At 37.5% G+C, this 26,106-nt stretch overlaps 1 protein-coding gene across 2 annotated transcripts; it reads right to left on the bottom strand.

Annotated features, from left to right (window-relative positions):
- Positions 1-902: 902 nt before the first annotated feature.
- Positions 903-20,910, bottom strand: fmr1 (fragile X mental retardation 1). Of its 2 annotated transcripts, NM_001005454.1 has the most exons (16): positions 20,519-20,777; positions 17,582-17,634; positions 16,728-16,821; positions 14,289-14,360; positions 13,627-13,775; positions 12,600-12,693; positions 11,646-11,762; positions 10,603-10,773; positions 10,417-10,495; positions 8,201-8,310; positions 6,917-7,003; positions 6,308-6,503; positions 5,631-5,708; positions 4,755-4,931; positions 3,952-4,034; positions 3,086-3,560 (listed from the first exon to the last, which is right to left on the bottom strand). In NM_001005454.1, exons 1-16 carry the CDS (start codon positions 20,567-20,569, stop codon positions 3,399-3,401), a joined length of 1,773 nt encoding a protein of 590 aa, NP_001005454.1. In that variant the 5' UTR covers positions 20,570-20,777; the 3' UTR covers positions 3,086-3,398. The 2 variants fall into 2 exon arrangements, with proteins under 2 accessions (XP_012823648.2, NP_001005454.1); XM_012968194.3 differs by lacking the exon at positions 5,631-5,708 and having other exon boundaries at positions 903-3,560; positions 20,519-20,910.
- Positions 20,911-26,106: the final 5,196 nt, after the last annotated feature.

The raw sequence follows: 26,106 nt of genomic DNA, 5'->3' as shown, positions 1-26,106 counted from the left end.
TTTTTATTGTAATACAGGTATCAGACCCCTTATACGGAAATCCATTATCCAGAAAGCTCCAAATTAGAGAAAGGCCGTCTCCCATAGACTCCATTTTAATAAAATAATTCAGAATTTTAAAACTGATTTCTCTGTAGTAATAACAGTACCTTGTAATTGATCCTAACTAATATATAAATAATCCTTATTGGATGCAAAACAATCCTATTGGGGTTAATGAATGTTTTATTGATTTTATAGCAGACTTAAGGTATGGAGATACAAATTACAGAAAGACCCCTTATCCGGAATACCCTTGGTCCCGAGCATTCTGGATAACGGGTCCTATATCTGTAATATGATTTCCTAAGCCCGGCCCCCTGTTCTCCTGCTGAGGTAGCGGACTACTTTGAGACTCAAAAAAATAAAAAAGGAACATTGGAGTTCTCAGCCTGCATCCTCCTTATCTTACAATTTCCTGCACACGTGATATAAAAAAAAAAAAAAAAGGAGCATCACAGTGCAATGCATTGTGGGTTATGTAGTTCCTGCATGCTGTCTGTAAGCTGTGGAGAAGTTGGTGCAATTTGTAACATCAATGTTTTAGTCCCTTCTCCCCTGCCAGGACTTCAAATGATGCAGAAAGAGAAGAACTGTTTTGCAGCTGGACTTCAGTATATAAAAATGGTATTTATTCATACTTTTTGAACAACAACAGTAATAGTGGTGTGTATGTCATGTGGGAATTTTGATTTGGTAGCCGGAGTTCCCCTTTAAGAGCTAAGACCACAAATACATTAGAAAGTTACCTAGAAGGAAAGGGCATTCATCCAAAATTCTGTCTTGCATACGTAGTTTTTTGGTCCATGGACAACAAAGATTAGAAAACAATGAAGCATTAAAAATATTACTGGACTATGGGATAAGAGCACCAGGTTTATTAGGGAAAATATATAATTTTTTAGATAAAACACAAAATGAAAAAATTTTGCAAACAATATTTTGGAACAGTGCTTTCATTGTAGTGCCAATGTCACATTAGTACTATTTGATCATATAAATATCTATTGCCAATGAAAAATATACTATGCAGCACACGCAGTTTTATTTGCCCCAGTTATGCTTTTTTTTTGTTTGTTTTCTCTTAAAATAATTTATTTCACAGTTTTAACTCTGTAATACACCCAAGAAATAGGTTTAGCACACACAGAAAAATGGGTTTAACAGATTCATAACATTAATAAGAAAAAAAAAATCTTTGAAATATCACATTCAGAAACGGATTCAACACAAATCAGTTTCACGTGGAAATCGGAACAGAAAATAGGTATTTTTGTATGCGGTTTTGTACCATTTTCATTTGACAAGTTTTTCTCAGAATTATACATCATTGTAGCACGACTCCATTAATTCCCTTCCAATAACTGCAGGGTTATACTGAAGACAGAGTAGTAGCGCTCGGAGAGAATTCTAAATATTCAACCCACGTCAGTTAGCAGAGGAAGATCAAACTTTATTGAAACTTGCATACAAAATATATTGCACTATAACCAAACAAATGTCAACATAAAATCCAGTCTGTTGCAGCTAATATGTACAGAGGATATTGCCCCGTGAGCAGTACAAGGTTAGTCTACCTTGGTTAAGTATCTACAGTATGTTTGAAACCAAAACAGATGTGTGAATGGTACCAGTTTGTCTCAAATACTATTATACATTCCCAAAATAAATAACTAGAAATCCACATTAGTGTTTGGCAATACTTTTAAGACATTTCATAGGATTCTTTGAAATGGTGTGCAGTTTTTAGCCGATTTAGATATTCACTCGTATGCAAGAGAAGGAAGGGGGGAATGGATAAAAGAAAAGAGCAAATGAATATGGTTCGAACAACATATACCAGGACAAAGGATGATTTGCACATTGCTGTAATAAGGGCCTTACACTAGTGACTATTGCATAAAAACGTATAAGATGTGCTCATACAGTTTTTTTGCAGGAAATAAGTTGAAAATTTACCTGAAATAAACAAAGTAAGATTCCAACCTCTCTCTGTCTGATACTAGGATTAACTTTGGGGACCAGGGGCCGACGCTTACAGCTCTACTTCCTTCCACACATGCATTGGGGATTCCCAGCTTAATAATGCAGTTGGAATCCAAGTTAAAACTAAACTGACGGGACTGGCCACTGTTTAGAGAAATTATGCCAACCACCGACAATGCCTAATCAGCCCTTTAGGCGCTATTTATAATTAGCAGGAACTCCAATCAATGCCTGAATAGAATAGGGGCCAGTGTACATGAGTATTTGTACTCTCTCAGAATAGCGGGAGCTAAAGCAAGCTGGATTCAGAAAAACAGGAATCAAAGAATGATGTTCAGTGATGCATAAAACACAAAACAGTGCCAGCCTTATTCTCACCCTTAAAACCCCTAAAAAAAAGGACAAAGAAGTGGCCATTTGTAAATGAAGTACACGATCCGAGACGAGAAACATAACTCTTTAAAACTAAAAAAATCTTTTAATCTCCTGCAGCCTAGGAAAAAACCTATAACTCTCATGACTAATGTGACAGCTATTTATTTACTAATGATTCAGTGCAAAACCAAAATTCTACTGTATTCCTTTTTTTTTTTTATTTTTTAATTCTTTTCCTTGCAGCCGTGGCTGATGTTTATGTATGTAAAACTTTATGGAAAGCATGCATTGTCCTAAAAATTTCTAATGTCTGGCAAGATTTACTACATATATGTTACATTTACAATGATTTCCGGCTTCTCTCTGCTTAATCCTGGATTGAATAAATATCAATACCTCTACCTGCCAAGATATAAAAAAAAGGCACAGATCATACAATTATTTTGTTTTTTCTTCTTTTTTTTGCCAATGAAAGTTAATTCATTACATAAGACAACCTTAGGTCCCACTAAAGATACTGTAGAGTGGGTTAGAAACAAGGAATGACGTGACATGATGCATAACTTGAAACATAAGCCCGGCTGAATTAATGCGCTCACTATGTAAAGTTATAGCGATTTTTTTTTCCTTTTTTATCAGCTGCCTGAAAATGGTACTTCTGAACACAAGTATACCAACACACAGCTTAGTTTTTTTAATTTATTTTTTTTTCTTTTAAACAAAAAATACTTTTTTAAATTTTTAAGTCAAGTGCAATATGTACTTGAAAGCCTCGAAGGTTTTGATATTGAATGCAAATAGGTTTCCAATGTCTGAGTTCTGAAAACTGCTTACAGCCAACACTAACAAAATAAGGCTAACAGGAGCAATTCATGTAGGCCCTGCATTGTCTTGCCCATTTGTCTTTGGCCTAACAGGTTTCTCTATTGTGAAATGAGAATTTTGTATTTCTTGGTATTTTGTTTGCACTATGTAGGGTTTATTTGCAACATATAGGGTTATGGTATGCCATTAACCACCACTTGTGGTCCGTCCACCACTTCGCTCTTCTCTTTCTTTTGAACGCGGTCTTTGCCAGTGCGCAGTCGGCTGCCTTCAACAGATGCGTTTTGCAGGGTTTTAGTATGTACACTCCTTTCATTATTGCAGTCAATACGGATCTGGAAACAAAATGCCAAATTAAGCGTTGGAAATGGATCCTCATATCATGCATATTTAAAGAAATAAATTATATAGTTTTAATTTCTCTTAAAAAAGGACAGCTGTTTATGAGGACGTACGGACTAAAAGGGCTGGTATCACTAAAAACTGCTATACATCAGATCTAGCTTTACAGCAACTGCAAGTAAAATATTTAATGCCACAACCAAGCTTTCATATAAGATTTTAATCTATTAGGTGTGTAAACAGCCATGGTGTCTGACCTCTTATTTTAAATACAGAGGTTTTAGAATCTCTGTTATCTGCATGAAAAGTGGCCCCTCCAGCTCTACTAAAACAAATCTGCTTTTTATATACTATAATAAAGCGATATAAAACAGGTGTAGTAACCTGTAAAGAGCCATCTGATGTCCTTGCTTTTGTCTCCCTTGAATTGCGTTGCCTGTTGTCCGGTCGTGGTTGGTCATCGTTTCCTGCAAAACATTTAAAGCGAGTTTATTTAAAAAAACATTTCAGAATCAGTGGGTAGTATTTTATTGGTTATTCTTTAAATGTGATTAAAATTATGGCAAAGACTGCCATGAATCTGAACAATATACAATAGGAAAGTGAACGACTTTGCATTTATAAGGCAAGACAAGTCATTGGCTCAGACGCTGCACTGCTGCCTTGCAATGTTATGGTCCAAACATTTTGTATATTCTCCCTTTGTCTACGTTGGCTTTTTCCAGGTAGTCAAGTTTCCTCCTACTTGCCAAATATATATGGACAGGTTAACCAGCTCCTCATGAAATTGACCATAGTGGCTTTTGTGCGACTCTACTATTGCGGCACGGACTGATAGTCCTGAATGTCTAAAGAATGGCACTATATAAATGGATACCAAATATTTTACACCCACTTCAGCTGGCCATGCCCCCAATGAAGTTAGACCAACTTCCTTTTGTCTATTCGGCCATGCCACCATTTGGCTTCTGATTCTGGCAAAGGGTTTATTACACAAGAGAAATGCTATTTAAAAGGCATGAGAAAGTTTGAGGCTAGGCAGCTTGAGAAACAAAGGAACCTAAAGTAAGGCTAAAACTGAAAGAGGAGCAAAAATCACCTAGAATATAGCAAGGAAAAATTTACTGGTCCATTGTGGTCCATATACATAGCTACATGTCATTAATCCATAGGAAAAAAAAAATTACCTTTAAATCCTCCACGACCTCTCATGCCTTGACCTCGAGGTCCCCCTCGTCTGCGTCCATCCCCCCTTCGATGATAATTATCTCTGTCATCCTCAGCTGGAGCCAATGACCAATCACTGAGCTCATCTCGGTGGTCTGATTCTGTCTCTGAGGCATTTGATGCTTCTGAATTTGTGCCTGTCCCAAAAATGGTAAAATACAAAATATTTACAGGGGTTTAATTTAAAAAAAAACAAAAAAACATTTTACTGGTTATGTAGTTGTAAATGGTAAACTCTTATGGGCTTGTTAATCAATTTCGAGTTTGTTTTTCTAAATCAAATGAAGTCGCATATCGAATGGTCACTTATTTATTAATAAGGAATATCCAATTTGAGTTTACAAGCTCTAAAAACTCAAAACAATTCGAATTTGAGAATATGGCTTGACTTTGCCCATGACTGTACATTTAAGTTTTCTGGTATTTTGCACTTAATACCAGACATTCCAGTTTTCAAACCATAACTTAAATTCAAGTTTAAGTGCAAATACTTAAATAAAAAACAAAAAAAAACCCAACAAACTCGGCCGTTGATAAATCACCCCCGTATTTTGCACAGCCAAACAGGACTTTACAAATATATGGTACAAGAGCATCTTGGTCTGTAGTGGCCACAATTGGGATTCCAATTAAAGTCAAACAAAGTAACATGGGCTAAGATGCTAAGTCTTAGGCATCTTGGTTCTGCTTTCTTGCCATTACAATGCAGGCACAGCATGATATTTCAACTGAGAAATGATGTGGTTTAGAAGGAGGGTTTGGGCTAACATTCAAAAAACCCAAAAGGGATTTTCTGTCGTAAAAGAGAAACATTTATAACAATACAGGTATAGGACCTTTTATCCAGAATGCTTGGGACCTGGGGTATTCCGGATAAGTGGTCTTTCTGTAATCTGGATCTCCATACCTTATGTCTACCAAAAAAAAACAAAACAAAAACATTTAAACATGAAATAAACCCAATAGGATTGGTTTGCCTCCAATAAGGATTAATTATAACTTAGTTGGTATCAAGTACAAGGTACTATTTTATTATTACAGCAAAAAAGTCTATCATATTTAGAAAGAATTACATGATTAAAATGGAGATATGGAAGATGGTCTTTCCATAATTTGGAGCTTTATGGATAATGGGTTTCTGGATAACTGATCCTATTTAACCTTATATTGTATTTATTATCTATGGCTTTTGTGTTATTATCAGATAATTATTTTCTGCACCTCTGACATAACCACATTACAGATATACAATTAAAGAAAATGCTGATGTCGCTCATTTTTCAGTAGAAATATATATGTATTTTTTAAATCCATTCTCTTTTGTACTACCTCAAACTGTAATAATGTTTTGCTGCATCATGGAAAAATATAGCACTGTTTTGCATTTGCCTTCTGTTATATTAAAAAGTTAACAAAAAAATATCATAGACCAGGGTGACTGGTATGGTAAAAAGAAATTAAATATTACAGATAATATAAATTATAAAGCAGGAAATAACACTTTAAATCTTACCAGAGGCATAACCTGTGCCCCTTCGACTGCGGCCTCTGTTATTGTAAGGTCTGCTTCCTCTCCCAGTGCCACTAAGGTCTTCACTCTGATATCCCTTCTCCTTATCAGGCCGATTAGGTGGAGGCCTTGAGCTAGCTCCAATTTGTCGAAGTTGCTCATCAATTTGTAACCGTTCTAAGCGCAGTTGGTCCACTTCCTGATGAATAGGGATATATATATATAAAACAAATAATAAAATCACTGTAGCAGCATGCCTACTACACTGCAATAAAGTGAATATTGAAAAACAAACTTGTCTGAGAAAAGATAATGGTTATTTAAACAGCGCCCCCCTCTTGTACTGCCTGGGATTGCTAAAGTTGTACATGAAAAAAAATGAGTGCAGTCATTCGTTTTGATCAATCTAGTGCAGTAAAATCAAGTAACTGCCTATTGGGCTGATATTGCTAATAAATCTTTAGAAATACATTTTTAAAACTTTATAGCAATTAAAACAACAACTATTTTCCAAGCTTACTGAATAAATGGACCACTCCTTACAAGTGTAGCCCTTCTCATAGGTCTAGGGTAAAAAAGTAATCTATATAGAGGATAATTAACCAGTATTACCTTTAAATAATTAAGGTGGTAATCCAATAAAACAGTTGCATTGGTGATGCTGTCCTTTGTCCCCACAAACACAAAAGGAACCATACCCTACAGAAAAAAAAGTTTTTTGTTTTTTTTTAAAACATGTAGGATTTCCTGTAATATTTAAAAGAATTAAAACAGATGCAAGCATATTTAGCAGCATAAATATGAACCAACAGCATTTCTAAGAACAGGGGATAACAATCCAAGACTAATCATTCGGTGTAAAAAATGGTGACAAAGTTTGGCATACATTGCCACATAAAGATGCTATAATTCTTTACGGGTTTTTTTTCTTAGAGCGACTTCCATTGGAAATAACAGTATCAAATCTGCTGCCAATTTAGCTATACACGGCATAATAAATAGGCCCTCAAGTGTAAAGTGAGGGGTAACATTGTGGCTTCATTGCAAGGAGTTTGTGTATTGTCTTTATGCTTGTGAGGGTTCCCTCTAGTTTTCTCTTACACAGCAAAAGTATAAAGAAAGGTAAAATGGGGAGTTCACCTTGAAATTAACATTTAGTATGATGAAAACTGTGATATTCAGAAACTATTTACAATTGGTTGCAACATAGTTGCTAGGGTCCAGTTTACCCCAGCAACCAGGCAGAAATACAAAAGAGAGACTATAATATGAACAGGAAAAGGCATGAATATAAACAAAAGTAATAAAAAGTAATAATAAAATTGCAGCCTCTTACAACAATAGTTTTATGGCTGCTAAGAAGCCATTATTACTTAATAAAAGCCCTTTCATTTGCTCCAGATAAAAACTGGGAATAATGTATAATCTGTATGGAGTGCTGCAGAATATGTCTACACACAACCAAGTCCTACACGCAAACACACTAAATATATATATAGTTGTGTGTGTGTAGGAGTAGGAGCAAGGACATTGGAACCATACCATAGGTACACATAGTGGATATAAGTATCCTAACAGTAAAAAGTTTGGCATTCTGTACAGCGAGCCTTATTTATCCAGATTTATGTGCTTATTCACTCACTAATGTTTGCTTTAACAGGATAACCTCATGCAAAGACTATAATATACTATTCTGGTTTTAACAAGAAATACCTTTTAAAAGAAGCATTTCTCACGGATGGCAATACCCCTGTTCTACTCAGGAAGAAGTCATACAGATCATTGTTCTCTAAACCCATACTGTCTCTATGTCGCTAAGGATAGTCTGTTGCTTGCTTTTAGGGATGCTATTACATTAAAAATGAAATCATAATAAGAAAATATGCTTAATTATACCTCTTCCGGGGAAATATTCTTATCATTTTCTGCTTCAATTCGGACTCGAACAACACCAGATTTATCCACAATTTCCTGAATGAGCTTTCCATTTTTCCCAATGACTTTGCCTAAGAAAATTAACAAAACATGCTCAGAAAAAATTGTTCTGACAAGTAAAATCTGTGACAATGGTAACACTGATTTTAGGTGTCCGCCTCATATTATGACCTTGTACACATTTTTCCCACATTTCCATACACTAACAGGAACTCCATTTTTTGTACAATGAAGGGCTTTCATTTTTTGTAGGAAATCACTTTTTTTTTTTTAAATACAGTGTTAAGTAGATGGCTCTATACACAGCTAAAAAGATAAAAGTGTAATACTGGACCTTTTCCCTTATATTGGGCAAGCTATGCTAGCCCCACCCACTATGGAATGCAAAGGGAATCCAACATTTCACAAAGGAACAATGAGGGATGGGTAGCATGAAACCATGAGCCTAAGGGGGTGGGGAAATATCACTGCAAGAACGACTATAATGATTTACTATCAATCTGCTGAATAAGGTATGCCTGTGTTAAAAAGATACATTTAAATGTATTTCTGGAAGTTCCTATAGTATCTATGCAACTTTTTAACCTATGTCTGAACGAGCTCAAGTAAAGTCAAAGAGGGGAGTATTTGTTTCCTTTAGGCAAGGACAATATTTGAAAATGTAGTGCATTTAAATATACATTAAAATATTAGTGTAATTACAAGGTAACACGAAGGGAATGTTATGTTATATAATAGCAAGAAAACTTTACTGCAGGTCTAAACCACTGCAGGTAACCAGTGTTCTGCTCAAATATCTAGTGTTCAAATCATGTGCATTGTCTTGTGCTTTGGGAGTGTCCAGTCATAACAGATTCTGGCAAAATACTAACATACATAAAGAACATTGCATTTCCTAATATACTCTCCCCAAGCCTTTGTTTTTTGGGCATACGGGGGAGCTAAGTATGTACAGCTATGAAAAAAATTGTATTTTCAACTATTATTTTATGCTAAGAAAGCCATCCTGCTGAAATGGAAAGCAACTTCTTCTACCTCCCTAATATTAAATTACAAAAAACCCCCACTGCTAATAATTACAGGTTTCCTTCTAACCTACAGCCCAGGTAATGCTACCTGCTCATAGAAATACATCTGCGCTAAAACATATGGTAAGGAGAGCGTTCAGTCACCAAACACAAGAACATAAATGTGGTGTATTGTATTTTATTAGTACTGGGACTTTATTATGCACTTTTTATTCCATTGCACTAATTTAGTGGGTAGTTGCAATGAAGGATGGATATTTGTCACTTTATGTGATCCATAATTATATACTGGTTTCCTGCAATTTATTTGGACTGTTTATATAGTGTATGTATTGTTCTAATACATTTTTATTACTACTCAAAAATCACTAAGGCTAAAAATATATCATATCATGTCAATGTCCATATGAGAAAAATTAGATCGGTATGTACTGCTTTACCTCCTTATAGCAGTGTCAGTTAGACTGAACTAGCACATGCGCAGAGCAATGGAAAGGCAGGAAATGCCATTTTTTTAATTGAAATAGAATTGCTTATCACAACTACTGACTTGGTGTTTGTAGAAGTGACATATGCGGAAGTAGCAACATTTTTTTTGGCTTCCTGTCCATTTTGGCGCTCGTGGCTAATTAAGGTACTGTTAAAAAGTGTGTCTGGATCCATACATAAACTTTGTGTGTGTGTGTGTATATTATATTTTTAAATGACTGTAATCATGCATTGTTAAAAATGTTATTAAATAATTTAATAATGTATTAAATAACTTTTTTTGCAAATCCTAGGTGTCTGCATTAATAATGTGTTGTGTAGAGTAACATCTGACAACATAAATGTGGCCTTCCATGGAATAATTACAGCACCCAACCTGCCCAAGGGCTCCAGAGACATATGTATATGACAATATTGTATTAATATAATCTAGACCTTTAGCATGGTGTTAATAGTTTCCCCACTGACAGCAAAGAGCAGCAGATCATTTAGTGCAGTAAAATATCATCTGCCTTATTACAAGAGTAAGAACCTCTACGAATGGAATTCTGTGTTAGATTTCCTATTTAAAGGAAAGAAAGCCTGGTAGGAAAAACAACAACCCTGACAGCATATAAGAGAAACCATGATCATTAATAAGGATGGAGTAAAATTACTTACCTACTAAATTCCGTGGGACTTGTATAACATCTTCTGCAAATTCCAGGTAGGTCCTGGCTTTCTTAACAGCTTCTTGGTCCTAAAATATTTAACATGGTTAATGTCTGATCTTATAATATTACCCATTGTTATTGACTTGATCATGAATTGTAAGAGACTAGAGTTATTAAAATGTCTTTTTCTTACCTCTCCATAAATATGAAATGTGCATGTGTCTTCATCAAGATCAATTGCAGTTACCCCAGGAACCTTCCTAGCCTGCTGTATGTTGGCACCATGAGTACCAATAGCAAGCCCCATCAGATCTTCTCGTACTATGAACTGCTCATGAAATCTGGATGCCAACTGCCTAGAACTCTGCAAACAATAGAATAAACCAGTTTTACAAACGCCTCCTCATTGGAAGGAATATAATGGATTATAACAGTGGCAGTGGGGTTCACTATGTGAATATTTCTTGTATTTTTAAATAAATACATATCAATCACACTTTACCTACACATTAGTTATTACAATTACTTATTTTTACAATATTTAAAGGAGACATAAACACTATTAGGAGGGCTGCCATCACTTTTTCCAGAAGAGGGGGAGTGTCTAGTCCAAATCAGATCAAAGCTCCTTTAAACCATGCATGAGTTCAATGATCAGGCCTTGTGCTGAACATTGTCTTAATATTGTTTTTTATTATTTCTTGAGCTAAATGGGGAAACTCAATGTTTAGTTCTTGAGATAATTAGATTACAAGTGTACAGATAATCCCCCTGCATAATGAACTACCACAGCATAGATAAAATTAAATCTCATTATCTACCTCACAAGGGCCAAACATGGAGAAGCTTCAGCTTTCATGCTAGCCCTGTTTAGCTCAAGGACCAACATAAACCATAGATTTTTCATCATCAAAACAATAGGCAAAGACTGTGTTAGCATAAGCCCTATTCATTTAACTCACGTTGAACAAGGGAGTATACTGCCCCTTGTAACTATAGCTATATTCAAATACCAATAGGAAGGGACAATATTACGGGCATATTATAGGCCTCAGGAATCGCAAGCAGGTAATATCCTTCCCATCTCTATAAACATACAGAAATGAAAATGTCTCTGTATACAAAAATACATCTTTACATTTATGCAAGGAAAATAAATAAATAAAAGTCATACTATACTAAGGAAGGTTCTATTTTCCCCTTTAAATAAATGAAGTCGATCAAACCCCATCTTACTTCAAGCTGTTTGCTGGCTTCTTCATTTCTCAACATAAGTGACAGTTTGGTACGAAGGCTTCGGAAATGCATGTCACTCAGCATGTTTGCCCTTTTTATAGTTACTTCATTAACAGACTGCAGCATGGAAGGGAAAGTTCTAGGTCAGAAATGGTTCTAGATGTAGTTTTATGCAAATTTAAAATAAAAAAAAACACGTTTGACTGTTAGATGTTCTTCTCAATGATCTCCATTATAAAAATCTTCAGTTTTAAACTGTTATGGTTTAATCTCCTCTTTTTAATACAACACATACAGCTCTAAAAACATAAATAAAGCATCCCCAAGTAATCCCTGCCCATAACACTTGGCCAGGCCCCACCCACTACTTCAAGCTGGTCAGTACCATATTTAGGAAACCAATGGTAGAAATCAGATTGCTGGCCTGTGTTTGGGATCTAATGTTGCTCCATTGGGTTGCAGATACAGTGCCCTATTACACTGCAAATTATCATTAATGTCACTAAACAGTCCAAAATATATTGACTAAGTGCTGTTCCTCATTAAAAGGGCACCTATTGTCAAAACAATTTCCCCCATTGGAGCTATGGGCTAATAGAACCCATACTCTGCTTGGGGGAAACAATAGTTTTTTTTTTTTTTTAAACTATCCCTTGTGAGTACTTAGGGGGTGGCCAAGTTCAGTGATGTACATAATTGATGAGTCTCCCAGCTTGCTGATTATATACATGCATGTGGCGTCATATTCCTGCTAAGGAACTCCAGTATACTAGAAGCATTCTGGCAGTAAAACAGCCCATAAACCTACGTGTTGCAAACTTCCCTAACCCTATAAACTAAAGCAAAAAAAACTGAATAACATTGTAGAGCATTTGATTCCAATAACATTTGTTTCCACCATTAGAGCTTTATTACATTTAACTTTACATTTAATAAAAAAAGAAAAAAGTTTACCAGAATGACAAGCTGGTAGTTTTCTGAATCGTACGATACTGAAAATGCACCAACAGCCTTTTTAAAATCTTTATGCGCTGAATCTTTTGCACACCTAAAATTACATAATTTGATAATGAGACATACACTTCAGTTATATTTGCACAATAAAAAACATCCTTTTCTCTATTCTCTTCCATTTGTCCATCTTCTCCTCTTTCCAGGCCCAGAGTCTTACTCAGCCCAGCCACTAACCAAAGGTTGATATATCAGCCCCTAAATTGATAAGGCTATACCCAAAGTGTCTCAGAACACAATATTGTCATTAGGTTAACCTATCTATGTTTTTTCACTGGGAAGAAACCTATGAAATGTAAATACACCTTTATGCTGGTGACAATGTAGTACAACAGGGGCATTCAAATTTTTTTTGGGAATGGCCAGCAATTCAAAGCACCTGGCCGGAGCTTTCTCAATATATGGCAACCAAACTGGACACCCTCCTGACCCTTACACCACTAATGACTCTGCTACATGTCCACCCACCTGACTTAGAGCAGCTAAAAGCCTTCCTAATACATCTGTAGAAATCTATGTCCATTCGCACACTCTACCAGATCCTCAAAGCAGTGGAAAATAACATGAGGATGAAAGAGAGACTAGATGCTCATATATTACATAGAACCCAAAACAATTAACTGCAAATGGCTTGGCGCAAAGTGCAATACCTGGAGATCTTCTGACCACCATAAGGCTCAACATACATCCAAAACTCTGAGGCAGTGACTCCAATGTAGTGAACCTGGTGAAGGGGGGTGCCCACAAGCTTTTACCATAACCAATTTCCACCCTGTTTCAAACAACCCACACCACGGAAACTGAACTGAACTGGTAAAACTGAAAAATTTACCACACAATTTCCAATTCTTGAAAACATAAAACCCAATAAAGAGATATTTGAAACTAAAATGTAAAAAGCTCTAACTAATATCACAGAAAACAAACAATTCTAAAAAGGCACAGTGCCATCATAAGGAAGATTACTTACATTTGCCTTAGATCTTCTGGAACGTCCAGTTTAACCTTGTGAAATGAGTTTTTTGTTGCCGGCTTGTTGGGATTAACAGATCGCAGCCGTTCTATAGTGACTATCTCATTGTAAGTTGCATCACAAGCTGCATATTCTATAACATAAAACTAAAGAACAGGATAGAGTGAAAAGAGAGTAGATAAGACAAATTATAATTCAAATACATTTTGAAAATGCTTCTTAGATAATATAAGGAGTTATTTTTCTTTACAAGACTACACAAAAACCTGGGCAGTGTTAAAATTCAGTTTAGAAATTGCCAGAACATATACTTATGGGCTTGTATATTAAAATAAAAACAAAAAACAAAACTGTATTGCAGGAGAGGGATGGGAGTTGTAGCAAAACAACTACTAAAAGGTCAAAGGATGGTTAACTGGCAAATTCCAGCTATGGCTGAAGCACTAATTTCTGACACACTTAGGCTTGAAATAGGTGCAGGGTTGCACAACTCAGGGAAAAGCAGCAACCAGGACAAGGTCAGTGGTATATAAAAAAAGAAGAGAGTAAGTGCTGGCAGGGTTCAAGGACTACATAAACAATATATATTATGTTATATTTATAGCAACATACCATATTCACAAAGGATGAGCAAAGAAAATAAGCAGACTTATTCCTACCTCACCCTTTATCATTCTAACTTTAGCAAGCCACCAGCAGCATGGCTCTTTTTCATTTGCTCTGGAATACACCTGAAAAAAAAAAAACATGAGAACCCTATTGAAACTGTTATGAATACCTACCGCAGATGCATACAATTTATACATTTAAGGTATCTACCAAAATACACCTTTGTTTAAACTAAAGAAATCCAAACCACTCTATCTGCCTCCCCATAGAAACTCATTCAGTTGAGTATCATATTGGCTCTCAGGCTTCAAATATCCTACCACTCATCAACAAAACAGAAATTCTTAAGTTAAATGTGCTCCTTTCTGACAGTTACATATATTTATTTAATATTTAGTCTGCCTGCCAATTAAATCAATATATCCCTTCTCCCATACCACCATTCTCTCCAGTTCTTGTTTATGCACTCATGTTAGCAGATGAGTTTAAATAATTATTACATGATTTTGCACTGGAAAGATTTCAGAAGCTGACTACAAAAAGTATCATCACCATCAATCAGTCTAGTCATGCTTGCTCTGACCCCCCCCCCCCCCCCCCCACACTACCAAATATAAAGTTGTATTATATTTTATAATAAAGATATTATATAGAGATCTAATGTGTCAATCTATACCATGTTAAACATTGGCTCAATGAATAGGGCTTTTGCATGATATATATTTTTATTAAAACAGGCAAAGCATAATCAGTTTTGTTTATTTCTTACACTGAACAGTGCAGAAAACTAAAAGTTAGGTACCATCAGTTCATCCCACCCCTTTTGGGACTTCAGTGCAATGGTGTGAGCAGAACTAATCACAACTATGGAAGATATATGCACCTCTGGATGGAACTTCTTATTGCCAGAACAGCTTCTTACACACAGTTCTTACAACAGAACTTCTGCACACAAGTGGGCACCTACTTTAGCTCAGTCACTGAAGGTGTGAAGGAAACTAAAGTTTAAAGGAATTAAAACTTAAAGGTGGCCATACACACACCGATAATATCGTACGAAACCTCGTTTCGTACGATATTCGGTGCGTGTATGGTATGTCGGCGAGTCGACCGATATCGCAGGAAGCTGCTGATATCGGCCGACTCGCCGATCGGACCAATTTGAAAATTTTGATCGGGCGCCATAGAAGGCGCCTGACCAAAATCTCCCTTCAGCACTGAATCGGCAGAAGGAGGTAGAAATCCTATTGTTTCTAACCTCCTTACCTGCCGATTCAGCCCTGAATGGTGTGTGGCGGATCTGACGATGTTTTGTGCGACCGATGGTCGCACGAAACATCGTCAGATCGCCACGTGTATGGCCAGCTTTAGTTTTGTGTTCTAGAGAAAGGCAGACTTTAGGAGGTTGAATTACATGTAGAACGTAACAATAGAGAATAAAATATATACATCAATAATTTGTTAATGTATTTAGAATTCAAGGACAAAAACCATAATAAGCATGCACATTAGCAGGATTCAAAGCTACTGTCCTTGCCTTATATAACTAGTCTGCTAAATCAGATTGGTCAGAATAGACTACAGTTCTGATTCTCATTTCCCTGTGCAACACTGGCTAAAGCTGGCCATACACGCACCGATACAATCGTACGAAACCTCGTTTCGTATGATATTCGGTGCGTGTATGGCATGTCGGCGAGTCGACCGATATCGCAGGAAGCTGCTGATATCGGACGACTTGCCGATCGGCCAGGTTAGAAAATTTTGATCGGGCGCCATAGAAGGCGCCTGACCAAAATCTGCCGTCAGGGCTGAATCGGCAGAAGGAGGTAGAAATCCTATTGTTTCTACCTCCTTATCTGCTGTTTCAGCCCTGACTGTGTGTGGCGGATCTGACGATGTTTCGTGCGAAAACATCGTCACATCGCCACGTGTATGGCCAGCTTAAAGGTGACTTAGATGCCATACAATGGCTAAAACAACTTACAATCATACACTAAATTCAAACTATAATAGCAGAGGTTGGCCTTTGCTAGTATGATACTAGGAAATTACAGAAAATCAATATTTTTATTAGGAATGCTAAGAATCCAGGATTCAGTTCAGAATTTTGTAAGTTTGCTTTTTAATGAGCAATGTACTTTTGTAAGATACTGTGCAAGATATTTTGTAATACAACTTTACACTGTTTAGTTATAAATCTTTACTTCCAGGCCTGTTATGGAAAAGATATTTCATGCAGTGAATAAGACACTATATATATATTATATCTTATATATTTACTTTTTTCAAGCAAAATCTAGGCTGTTATATAGGGCATATTTCACTTGTGGTGAAACTAGTTACTAAGCAAAAAACATTTTACAAACTACCATGAAACCAGTGTCACCATTCACCATCCACTGATGTAGGTGTTGGCTCTTTTAATGAGAAATCGGAAATTAGATGCTAAATGTTTATTACCTCTACCTTAATATTGGTTTACTTACCTCTACCTCATCACTTTCATTTATATCCTTATTATACCCTGATGGAGGTGGAAATCTTACATCATGGAATGGGATTTGTCTCTCTTGCTGCCAGCTGTAAAAACATTAATTTATCATACAGCAGTATAAAGCAGTTCATAACAAATGCTACCTGCAAATACTTAACAACTGACCTATTTTGTATTTAGCTGATTACAGCAGTAATACAACACTGACATAAAGCTAACAGGTAAAAGGAATGTCACACAACTTTAAAAGCATATTTTTTTCTAGTTTAACTGTCCCTCCCCTCCAATTATGGAGCCATGGTAGGAAATAGGCAAAAGCTCAGTACAAACAGACTTTTTTGATGCCCATTACCTGCTCAGTGTCTGTCCAATTCCCTGCATATTAGCAGCTCAGCACAACATGCAGGGAACATTTTCATATCCTTACACATGCTCAAGTAGCATCATGGCAAGAAAATTCTCACATCAATATGGCAGCCAGGAAGAGGACTCCAGAAAAAGCTTTATAGTCAAGATCTATAAAATGTATAATGTATCAAACAAAGTATGCATAGTGGTTGCGGTTGGGGAAACTTTTCACTGAAGGTAAGAGTGAGGGGGCTTAGAAGAGGCTTGACTTTCCCTTTAAAAATCAGCTTTTTATACACTTATCTTTCAGGTGAAAAAAAAAATATATATTAATTTCCATTGTACACAAATAAAAATACAGTAGAGACTGCAGGTTTCTTTAATAGTGTATCACTTCCCAATTTGAGCCTAAAATAATAAGAGGTTGACTGATGCTGACCACAAGCTCTGATTTATCATGCAGTTCCACTCACTTCCACACTAGCTGCAGGTACTTACTTGTTTTCAAAAGTGACAGTTATAGAATCCTCATGTACATCCTTCACAAATGCCTATGAGAGACGAAAAGAAAGTCATACATTAACATATTAAGTATAGAGACTTTATATGCACAGTTACATTTGAAAATGACTTTACAACTTAACACAATTTGCAATTTGTTGATTAGGATTTTATTTTGTTCTGCAGTTTTCCATTATGGCATTTACACTACAATTTACTAATTGCAATTTTGATTACCTCTATCTGCAATATACCGAAATTTATTCAGAGGTGGACTCCCCTTTTAAACTGAATGTGTACTGAGATCCAAATCCTTTTTGTGACACTGACTTTTTGATTTTATTTTTAAAATGTGTGCACCTTGCCTTGATAGCAATGTTAACAACTCATACTACTCATAGGCTTTAAACTCTGTCTGTTTCTGACCTGCAGCAATAAAGATTTAGGTAATAAAATCCTATGCTGGTATCTGACATTACATCAATATGTCTGCATATTATCAGGTGAACAACAAGACCACAGGGGACCTTAGGCACTGCACTGAGACTAATACAGTCAACATAACATAGACCACTATAATTGTCTATATGTGTTTGACTTTGAATGGATTTCAATTTGGAGAGCTAATCATTGCCTCGCCATGCATATAAGCAATGTGAGTGGGTGCAAACAGCTACAATGATCGATCATATTGAACAGTGTTTGGTTCCTGTTAGATGAGAGCAATGCATCTGCAGACCAATATATAAGGCAGTAATATTTGTATGCAAAAGGTGAAGAATATGTCTGTGACAAAAAGGAAAATACAGTTGGTGTGCCACAAAATGTGAAATTCAGTGAGGAGGCTCAATCACAATGGTGTAGGTTTCGCCAGGTCTACAAATTGGTACCATGTAGAAATAAAAAAATCCACTGGAGAGCCAAATGCGTTCTGTGTTGTTTATTAGTTCAGAGATGCATAGCACTACATGTTTCGGACCGCTGGGGTCCTTCCTCTGGTGCAGTATGTCTGCCCTGACTGTCTGTCAAGTACAGGGTTTATATAAGGTGTAAAAGAAAGAACTGCAAAAGTAAACATAAAACCCACACGCTGCATGGGTAAACTATTAACCTAGATGAGTGATGCACAGCTACACAGAAACCACAAAAGCCTGCATAGAGCATAAAGGGCCTATCATAGGAAAATTATTTCCCCCATTTGAAGTGTTATTTGAGACTTATAGCGAGTGATATGCCACCTGCACTGGCAGGGAGCTCCCATTATGGACAGTCATGTTTGGGGACATGCATTCTCAAAAGCGAGTCTCCCGGCTCACTCAATATGCGTGTGTGATGTCACTTTCATTCACATAAATGAGTACCGACCAGAGTGCAGGGCCCTATTAGCCTACACCTCCACTGGGGGGTTATCAACTTGCCAGGGCTTCTACTCCTCAGGTGCTTCTATAACTACATACTAGTGGGTATTCATTTGAAGGGGTTCAATGAATAGGGGCTGTAATTTGTCTATTGCTTTAATTCTAAAATATGTATGATTTTTTTTATTTTTGCACTAAACAGATTATTTTGTGGCCAAGCTTGTCATGACATATAGCAAAGGAGATCCGCATCAAGCATAATACAGTTCTGCACTTGACAAGTCTATACTGCTACAGGGCCAGAATATATTAGTGCCATTAGTGCCATGCAGTGCTACACAGCTAGGGCCTTCCCCTGAAATTTGCAATGCACACAGCTAGAACCATCTTTGGCAAATGTAGGAATAACCCAGCTTCAGCAGCATTTCAAGTTCAGATGCCATCATAGGGAAAACTGTATTCAGTGCCACAGGTAACATTTTGGACTAAACCCAGCCGAACTTGGGAAGGGGCTTAGAACAGTAGGACACATTATCTGTGGCAATGAACACAGTTTGCGATATTATGCATCTGATTTTGGAGTGCTCCTGAATTTCGGCTATTGATGGCATTAAGTTGCTTTAGGTAGCATGTTGCCGTGTATGTAAACCTGCTGTGTGGCACACTTAATCTATTTCATCTTGTTGTACTTTATACCTGCCAGAAATGGCAGTTTTACAGAACAGGGTTACCACATACGTAGCTGGACAAGTTCCTTGCACATTGCACAAGGGCTTTTGCTGAAAAAAGGTGCAATGTTATACACCAATGCATCACCCTTTCAATCTTGTAATGTTCTACAGTTGGTAAAAAGGCCTTTAATAAAGGATATGTATTAAAAAGACTAAGCTTTTCTCCTGCAGTAGTTAAACAGGATAACCTTGTCACATAGGAGGCTTGTCCATACAGCCTGGTACTTGATGTTTAACCTACAGGAGAGGAGGATGACATTTTTCATTGGGGGTTCTACCACTAGAAGGGTTCCATTGAGAAATAAGGATGATATATGTATATATAAACTTTGACACCGTGGAGGCTAAGACTCCCTAAATCTTCATCATTCTGCACCTAGATGAACCTCCGCATGTTTCACAGAGGAAGCCATAGTGTGACAGGCTTGCACCAGAGATCTCCTTCCCCACCACAGAACAGATCTGTCCAACAGGCAGTGCTTAGCGGAGTTCGCCCCGGGGATCTCCCTGTCCTGTTATAGGCGGGGATCTCCCTCCCCACTATCAGAGCTGGAAAGAGTGCGGCCAAGTTTGCAGCGAGTGTCTCCCAAGGAGGATGCAAACCCGAGCAGGCAGACTTGTAAGGAAGGGTAGGCTGGGGCGGAAGCTGGTGCTGATGCTGTTAGACTGAGGGGACAGACCTATGAATGGATGGATGGAGGGGGGAGTTTGCAAGTCATTATCGTGATGCACAGGCCTACACACATCCCGCTCCGGCCTTGGCTTGGCTATGAGAGACCTTAGGATTCCAGGAGGATTATTACAGGTCAAAAAAGGCGGAGTTTCCGGAAAGCAGCCGGCCTCACCTTGTAGAAGGCTCCATTGGAGCCCCGCACCTCCACGGCCAGCTCCTCCATGTTGGGTCCGCGCGATGCCTTGGTTACGGGCGGCAGATAAGGCGGGTCTCCCACCCCCCGCCCAGGCCTCGTTTCTGTCAGTGTGCCAAAGCCAGCATTAGGCCCGCCGCCCGCCACCGCTGCTCCTGCTCTCGGGAAATGAAAGCGAAACGGGACCCCGTCCGGCAAGGAATCCCCAACACCGCCTCGAATGTAAACATTAAAACCGTGTCACGTGACAGCAGGCCGCGGCTTAGAGCCCGCCCATTCGCACAGGCACTGCTGCTGCAACCTAACCTGTCGGTGCAACCTAACCCGCCGGCTTCCTTCCCTCCTCACTCACTAACCCGCCGACGGACATTTAGACGAACCAATCAAACTGAAGGCAGTGTTATATATTTATTTATGGCTGTGCCAGATTGTGACGGCGGCACACGTAGGGCGGGATCTGGTACGGTTGTCATGGTGCTCAGAGAGCAGACAGAGGTGTGGCTGAAGAGCGCGTCTGGCGGCGGGAATGAAACGCGAGGGAGGGGGACCATGGGGGTCTCCCCGCTGTTTCTGCCCCTGTTAGTAATGTGATCGGGAAACCTGGCGAAACACTCGTTAGAGCACGTTTACTCTATTCAAAAGACAGAATGATGCAAAACAACAAGGGGCTGCAGAAAATAATAATTACAAAATAGTGGACACCACAAGAAAAAAACTGCCTTTATTAAATATATCCGCTTTTTCGTTAGAAAGATCCCTGAGTAATGTGATGAAATAGAAAATAAAGTATTTAAATAAGTAGAAAAACAAGTTGATGAGGGATTTGCCATTGCTGGTGCATGCTTCAGTCAAGGTTAAACAAAATAAATGCCTGATGGTGGGCCTGTTCCAGTTGTGCCCTTAGCAGCGGCCTTTTTGCCCATGCAAGTGCCTGGCAACAACTCAGTAGTTAAAATGCCAGGCTAAGGTTGGACTTCCTATCTCTCTCTATATTTCTAATGTCATTGTTAACTTTGGCGTGGTGCATTGTTGGAGAGAATAAAATACACATGCAGAATGGATTATCTAACAGCATTAAAACATGACATTGTCAAACTTTTGAATAAAGTTTAGTATAGCAGGGATATTATAGGCCTCATGGAAGGGACCAGAACATAAAGAGAAGAAAAGATATATACTAATTGGGCTTTACAACATCTGAGGGAATGTGGAGAAGACAAGCACAAGGGCTTTAATATAGAACAGTGGCTATTGTGGGAATATACAAATATGTGGTTGCTGAAAGAATGAAAATGTAAATCTATATGTTAAACATATATATATATATATATTAATTGGGCTTTACAGGGACATCTTTAGAGTTAGTGGCACTTAGAGGGTTAATTTACACCTTTTAAAATGATAATTTTTGAAATTATTGTTGCTTTATTTTTTCACTTTTTACCTCCCCATCCCTCCCCTACAATTCAGTAAAATAGAGATAGTAGGTTCTGTATAAACTCTCTGCTCCTTTTCCCAAACTGCAGTTTGGAATGTATTTATTAACACTGGAGGAAAATATCACTGGTGATGCTGCCCATAGCAGCTAATCAGCAATTAGATTTAAATGGTCACCTACAAATATGAAAACAAGCAAAGATCTGATTAGTAGCTATGGGCAACATCACTGGTCATGTTTGTCTCCGGTGTTAATAAATACGCCCCTTTATGTCTCAAGCTTACAGAGAAGTAGGAGTTCATTACATAGACAGTTTAAATAGGAATGGTTAGTTGAATAACTGCCTTCTGCTTCTCCCACAATTTCTCAGGAGAACCAGGAAATAAAAATACTTTTCTCTAATGAGTCTCTGATCTATTTCCTTTGTGTAACCCCTGCAGACAAGTCCAGCTGGGAGGGATTAAAGCATGGGGTACATTGGATTCTTTTTCTTTGGAAGGGCCTTTGCTATGTGGAAGACTATACCATATATACTCGAGTATAAGCCGATCCGAATATAAGCCGAAGTACCTAATTTTACCTAAGAAAACTGGAAAAACTTATTAACTCGAGTATAAGCCTAGGGTGGGAAATGCAGCAGCTACTGCTAAGTTTCAATAATCAAGATAAAAACCAGTAAATTACATAAATTGAGGCATCAGTGGGGTATATGTTTTAAATATTTATTTAAAAGAAAAACCGTAAACTAGCTTTGTAAGTAGAGAAGAGGGTCAACAAAAACAATATGAGTACTACCCCATGCTCATAGCGCATTGGCAAACTGGCAACAGACCCAGTCCCGGAGGACACGTAAGGGGCAATAAGTATTGTGACTGGGAGTGGGCCAGGGCACTGGAGGGTCTGGTTGCAGGTGGCCTAATTTGCACACAAAGGACAGAGGGTGCTAGTCTGGAGGGACCCATGGCACCCGACTCAAGCCGATGGTGACTTTTTCAGCACATTTTGGGTGCTGAAAAACTAGGCTTATACTCGAGTATATACAGTATATGGGTGGTGTTGTCGACTACACCTCCCACTGCCAGCTATAATAAAGGTAAAAGTAATAATAAGGACTCCAGAAGCTATTTGCAATGAAACTGAAGAACAGTTTGATTTGTCCAATACAATGATACAAGGCAAGGTTATCAATACTCACAAAACAGCTGTAATCAATAAATTCCAGGTTCAAATGATGGTAAAGGCAGAGCAGATGGGCAGAAGCTAACCAGCAGCTGACCTGTTAGGCTGATGCCACACGTGGCGTTTTTACGCTGCGTATTTTCTAATTCTCTCGGCAGCTGAAAAACGCATGATATCATCATCCATAGAAATAACTTGAAAAGACTTGAAGGAAACCACACAATGCGTAAATACGCTAGAAAACGCCTTACCACGGATTTTTCAAGCGTTTGCCGAAATATGCTGTTATTTGCACAGCAACCTATTCCTATGTATACACAAAGGCAGATGCCAGACCTAGCGGAAATACACTGCGTTTTTTACTATTTCGCACTATTAGCACCATCGGAAACGGGATTTGCTACATCACCAGTACTAGGCTGAAAAATGCCATAGTCAGGGCCACACACTAATATTTTGTTACGCCACCTTCTGCAAAGTTGACTGCATCGCTGAGATGAAAAGAGTAAAACTGAAGCGAATGGAGTCAAACTGTCATAAATTGAATACAATCAAATTAACTGAAATTTCACTCCAGTTTAGTAAATAAGGGGGCACATTCATTAAAGTACGGCAGGCCCCAATACGTTTTTGCGTATTTTCTACGATGTTTTCGTTAATTTGCGCAACTTTTTTGTACTTTGCGACAATTTGTGCTACAAAATCGTATTTGTTGTAACGAGTACGAAAGTTTCGGATTCATTAATGCTTCTTTTTCGTGATTTTCCTTGGGCCAGTTTGGAGCTGCAGAGTGCCATTGAGTCCTATGTGAGGCTTCCAAAAACATGCACAGAAGGATCAAAGTCAGAAAGTTTTTTGCGCCGTTTATGATCGTTTGGATCCGAAAATTTCAGATCATACCACAATATTTTTGTAGGACCACGGTGTGAATTTTTGCGTAATTAACACACATCAGAAATTATCATGGTTAGTCCGAATTTTTTCCAATCGTGCTTTAAATTGGCGAAAATTTGCACTTTGATAAATGTGCCCCAAGGTGTTTTTGTATGCTTTGGCATTTTATCCTGAATTTCTTTCAATAGCAATGCTTAAGGGCTGTTATTGAATGTTGCTCTGTTGAAATGCATGCTGAATGCATGGTTTGGGTTGGTCCATTTAGATTAGCCAAGCTCTAGACAGGGCAAGCTGCCATTTATTTGATTTTTGACTGACGTGGATTGTATGCTCTGTCTGCATTTTAGGTACATTGACCAGATCATCACTTCAACGGGGGACAAATAAATGTGTTGCAAGAATACATTTACAATAGTTTTAAAGGGATGATTTGGTTATAATGAACTAAAGGATTATCGCTCATTAATTTTAAAAAAGTGAAAACTTAAAATGACCTTTTAACCTAGGGAACAATTCCAAATGCTATTTTATCACGTTAGTTGGACAAAGTAAACTTTATGTATACTATACAGGTATGGAACCTGTTATCCAGAATGCTCGGGACATGGGGTTTTCCAAATAAGGGGTCTTTCCGTAATTTGGATCAACATACCTTAAGTCTACTGAAAAATAATTTAAACATTAAATAAACCAATACTTCCACTTTCAACGTGTACTTCCTCTCAGGCGGAAGCTGTGATAGTCAGTACAATTTCATGGGAAGGCAGAAGGGAGCTTATCTGCATCTTTCAGCCTGCGGAAAAACCACCGGCTGAGAGCAGTGAATTCAATGCTTTGTGTGCCCTAAGGAGTCCTTATTCTGAGTCCTCTGTCAACTATTGTAGCCTTGGGGATACTGTTCCCTTTAATTCCTTGTTAGCTATGTGCACAAAAAATTATTTTGTGTGCACATTTTAAACACAATTTTTTGTATTTTTACATAAAATTGTTAATGCGCACCAACATTAGTGTGCGCTTGCACAATTGCATAGCTTACAGGGAACATTGCTTAGGGAAGTAATTCTCTTTTTTCTTTTGGTGCAGGGACTTATTAGGCCTAAATAATATTTTATAAATGTATAGTACAGTAGATAGTGCGCCATAATACCAGAAATCACTCCACTGATGTAGGTGAAACTAACAAACTTAAATATAAACTTACTTGTGACTGTAACATGTCTTGGGCACTAAGGTTTTTTTTAGCGATAAATAATTTTAGCAAGATGGAGCAGCACTATCATAAAAATTTACTAACTGTAGTGGATGATACTGTGTCTATATGATGACAAATAATTGAATGGATGGATTATGTCAGTCTGAGGAAAATCAGGCCACTGAGAAAGCAACCAATGCATTCTTCTAATACATTCTACTTACACTAAAAGGTGGTATGTGTTTTTTAGTTTTTAAAGGGAAATTTTACTATAATATATAAGCAATTAATTTACCTTGTAGTGTAGGCTCAATAATTCTTTTTCAGAAAGATTTTTCATAATTTTTTTTTTCTTTTAATATTCAGACATAAATAGTTTATTAGTGTGCTTCCTCATCTTAATATTGTTATTTTACTAAATCAACTCTTCTGTGCCGTCTGTCAGTAGTGCATTGCAGCTTGCTGACTGGTGCTGAAATCTGTCAGCGACTCATAGCAAGCTGCAAAAAGAAGTATATTTGAGAAGAATATTAATTATTAAACACAACAGCTGTTGAGAAAAATAATAACTTTAGTTAAACAGATTTATTAACTATCCACTACAGTTAGTAGATTTTTATGATAGTGCAGGTTCTCCTTCAAAATTGATTTCACTTAAATCACTTCCTGCTTTACTGCATTGCATTCTTAGCTTTGGATATTAAATATTGTAAAACATAAGGAAAATTCTAACTATATGTACTGTAAACAGCTGTGGGTCCTAGAAAATATTCCAATAAATATATGATACATTTACATACTGTACATACATACAATATTTATATCTCTTTTCAATACCTCTAGGAACATCAATTTTATGGAAAG

The sequence above is a fragment of the Xenopus tropicalis genome, chromosome 8 (genome assembly GCF_000004195.4).
Source record: "Xenopus tropicalis strain Nigerian chromosome 8, UCB_Xtro_10.0, whole genome shotgun sequence".
NCBI lineage: Eukaryota > Metazoa > Chordata > Amphibia > Anura > Pipidae > Xenopus > Xenopus tropicalis.
The sequence above is the reverse complement of the archived record's forward strand: the minus strand, read 5'-3'. Positions and strand labels throughout refer to the sequence as shown.

Excerpts from the sequence above, each read along its gene's own strand:
- fmr1 (NM_001005454.1), bottom strand. The coding sequence starts at position 20,569 with ATGGAGGAGCTGGCCGTGGAGGTGCGGGGCTCCAATGGAGCCTTCTAC. Across the intron at positions 16,822-17,581 it reads ACTGTCACTTTTGAAAACAA|CTGGCAGCAAGAGAGACAAA; the intron begins GTAAGTACCTGC and ends ATGTTTTTACAG. Across the intron at positions 6,504-6,916 it reads ACCACCTTAATTATTTAAAG|GAAGTGGACCAACTGCGCTT; the intron begins GTAATACTGGTT and ends CCTATTCATCAG.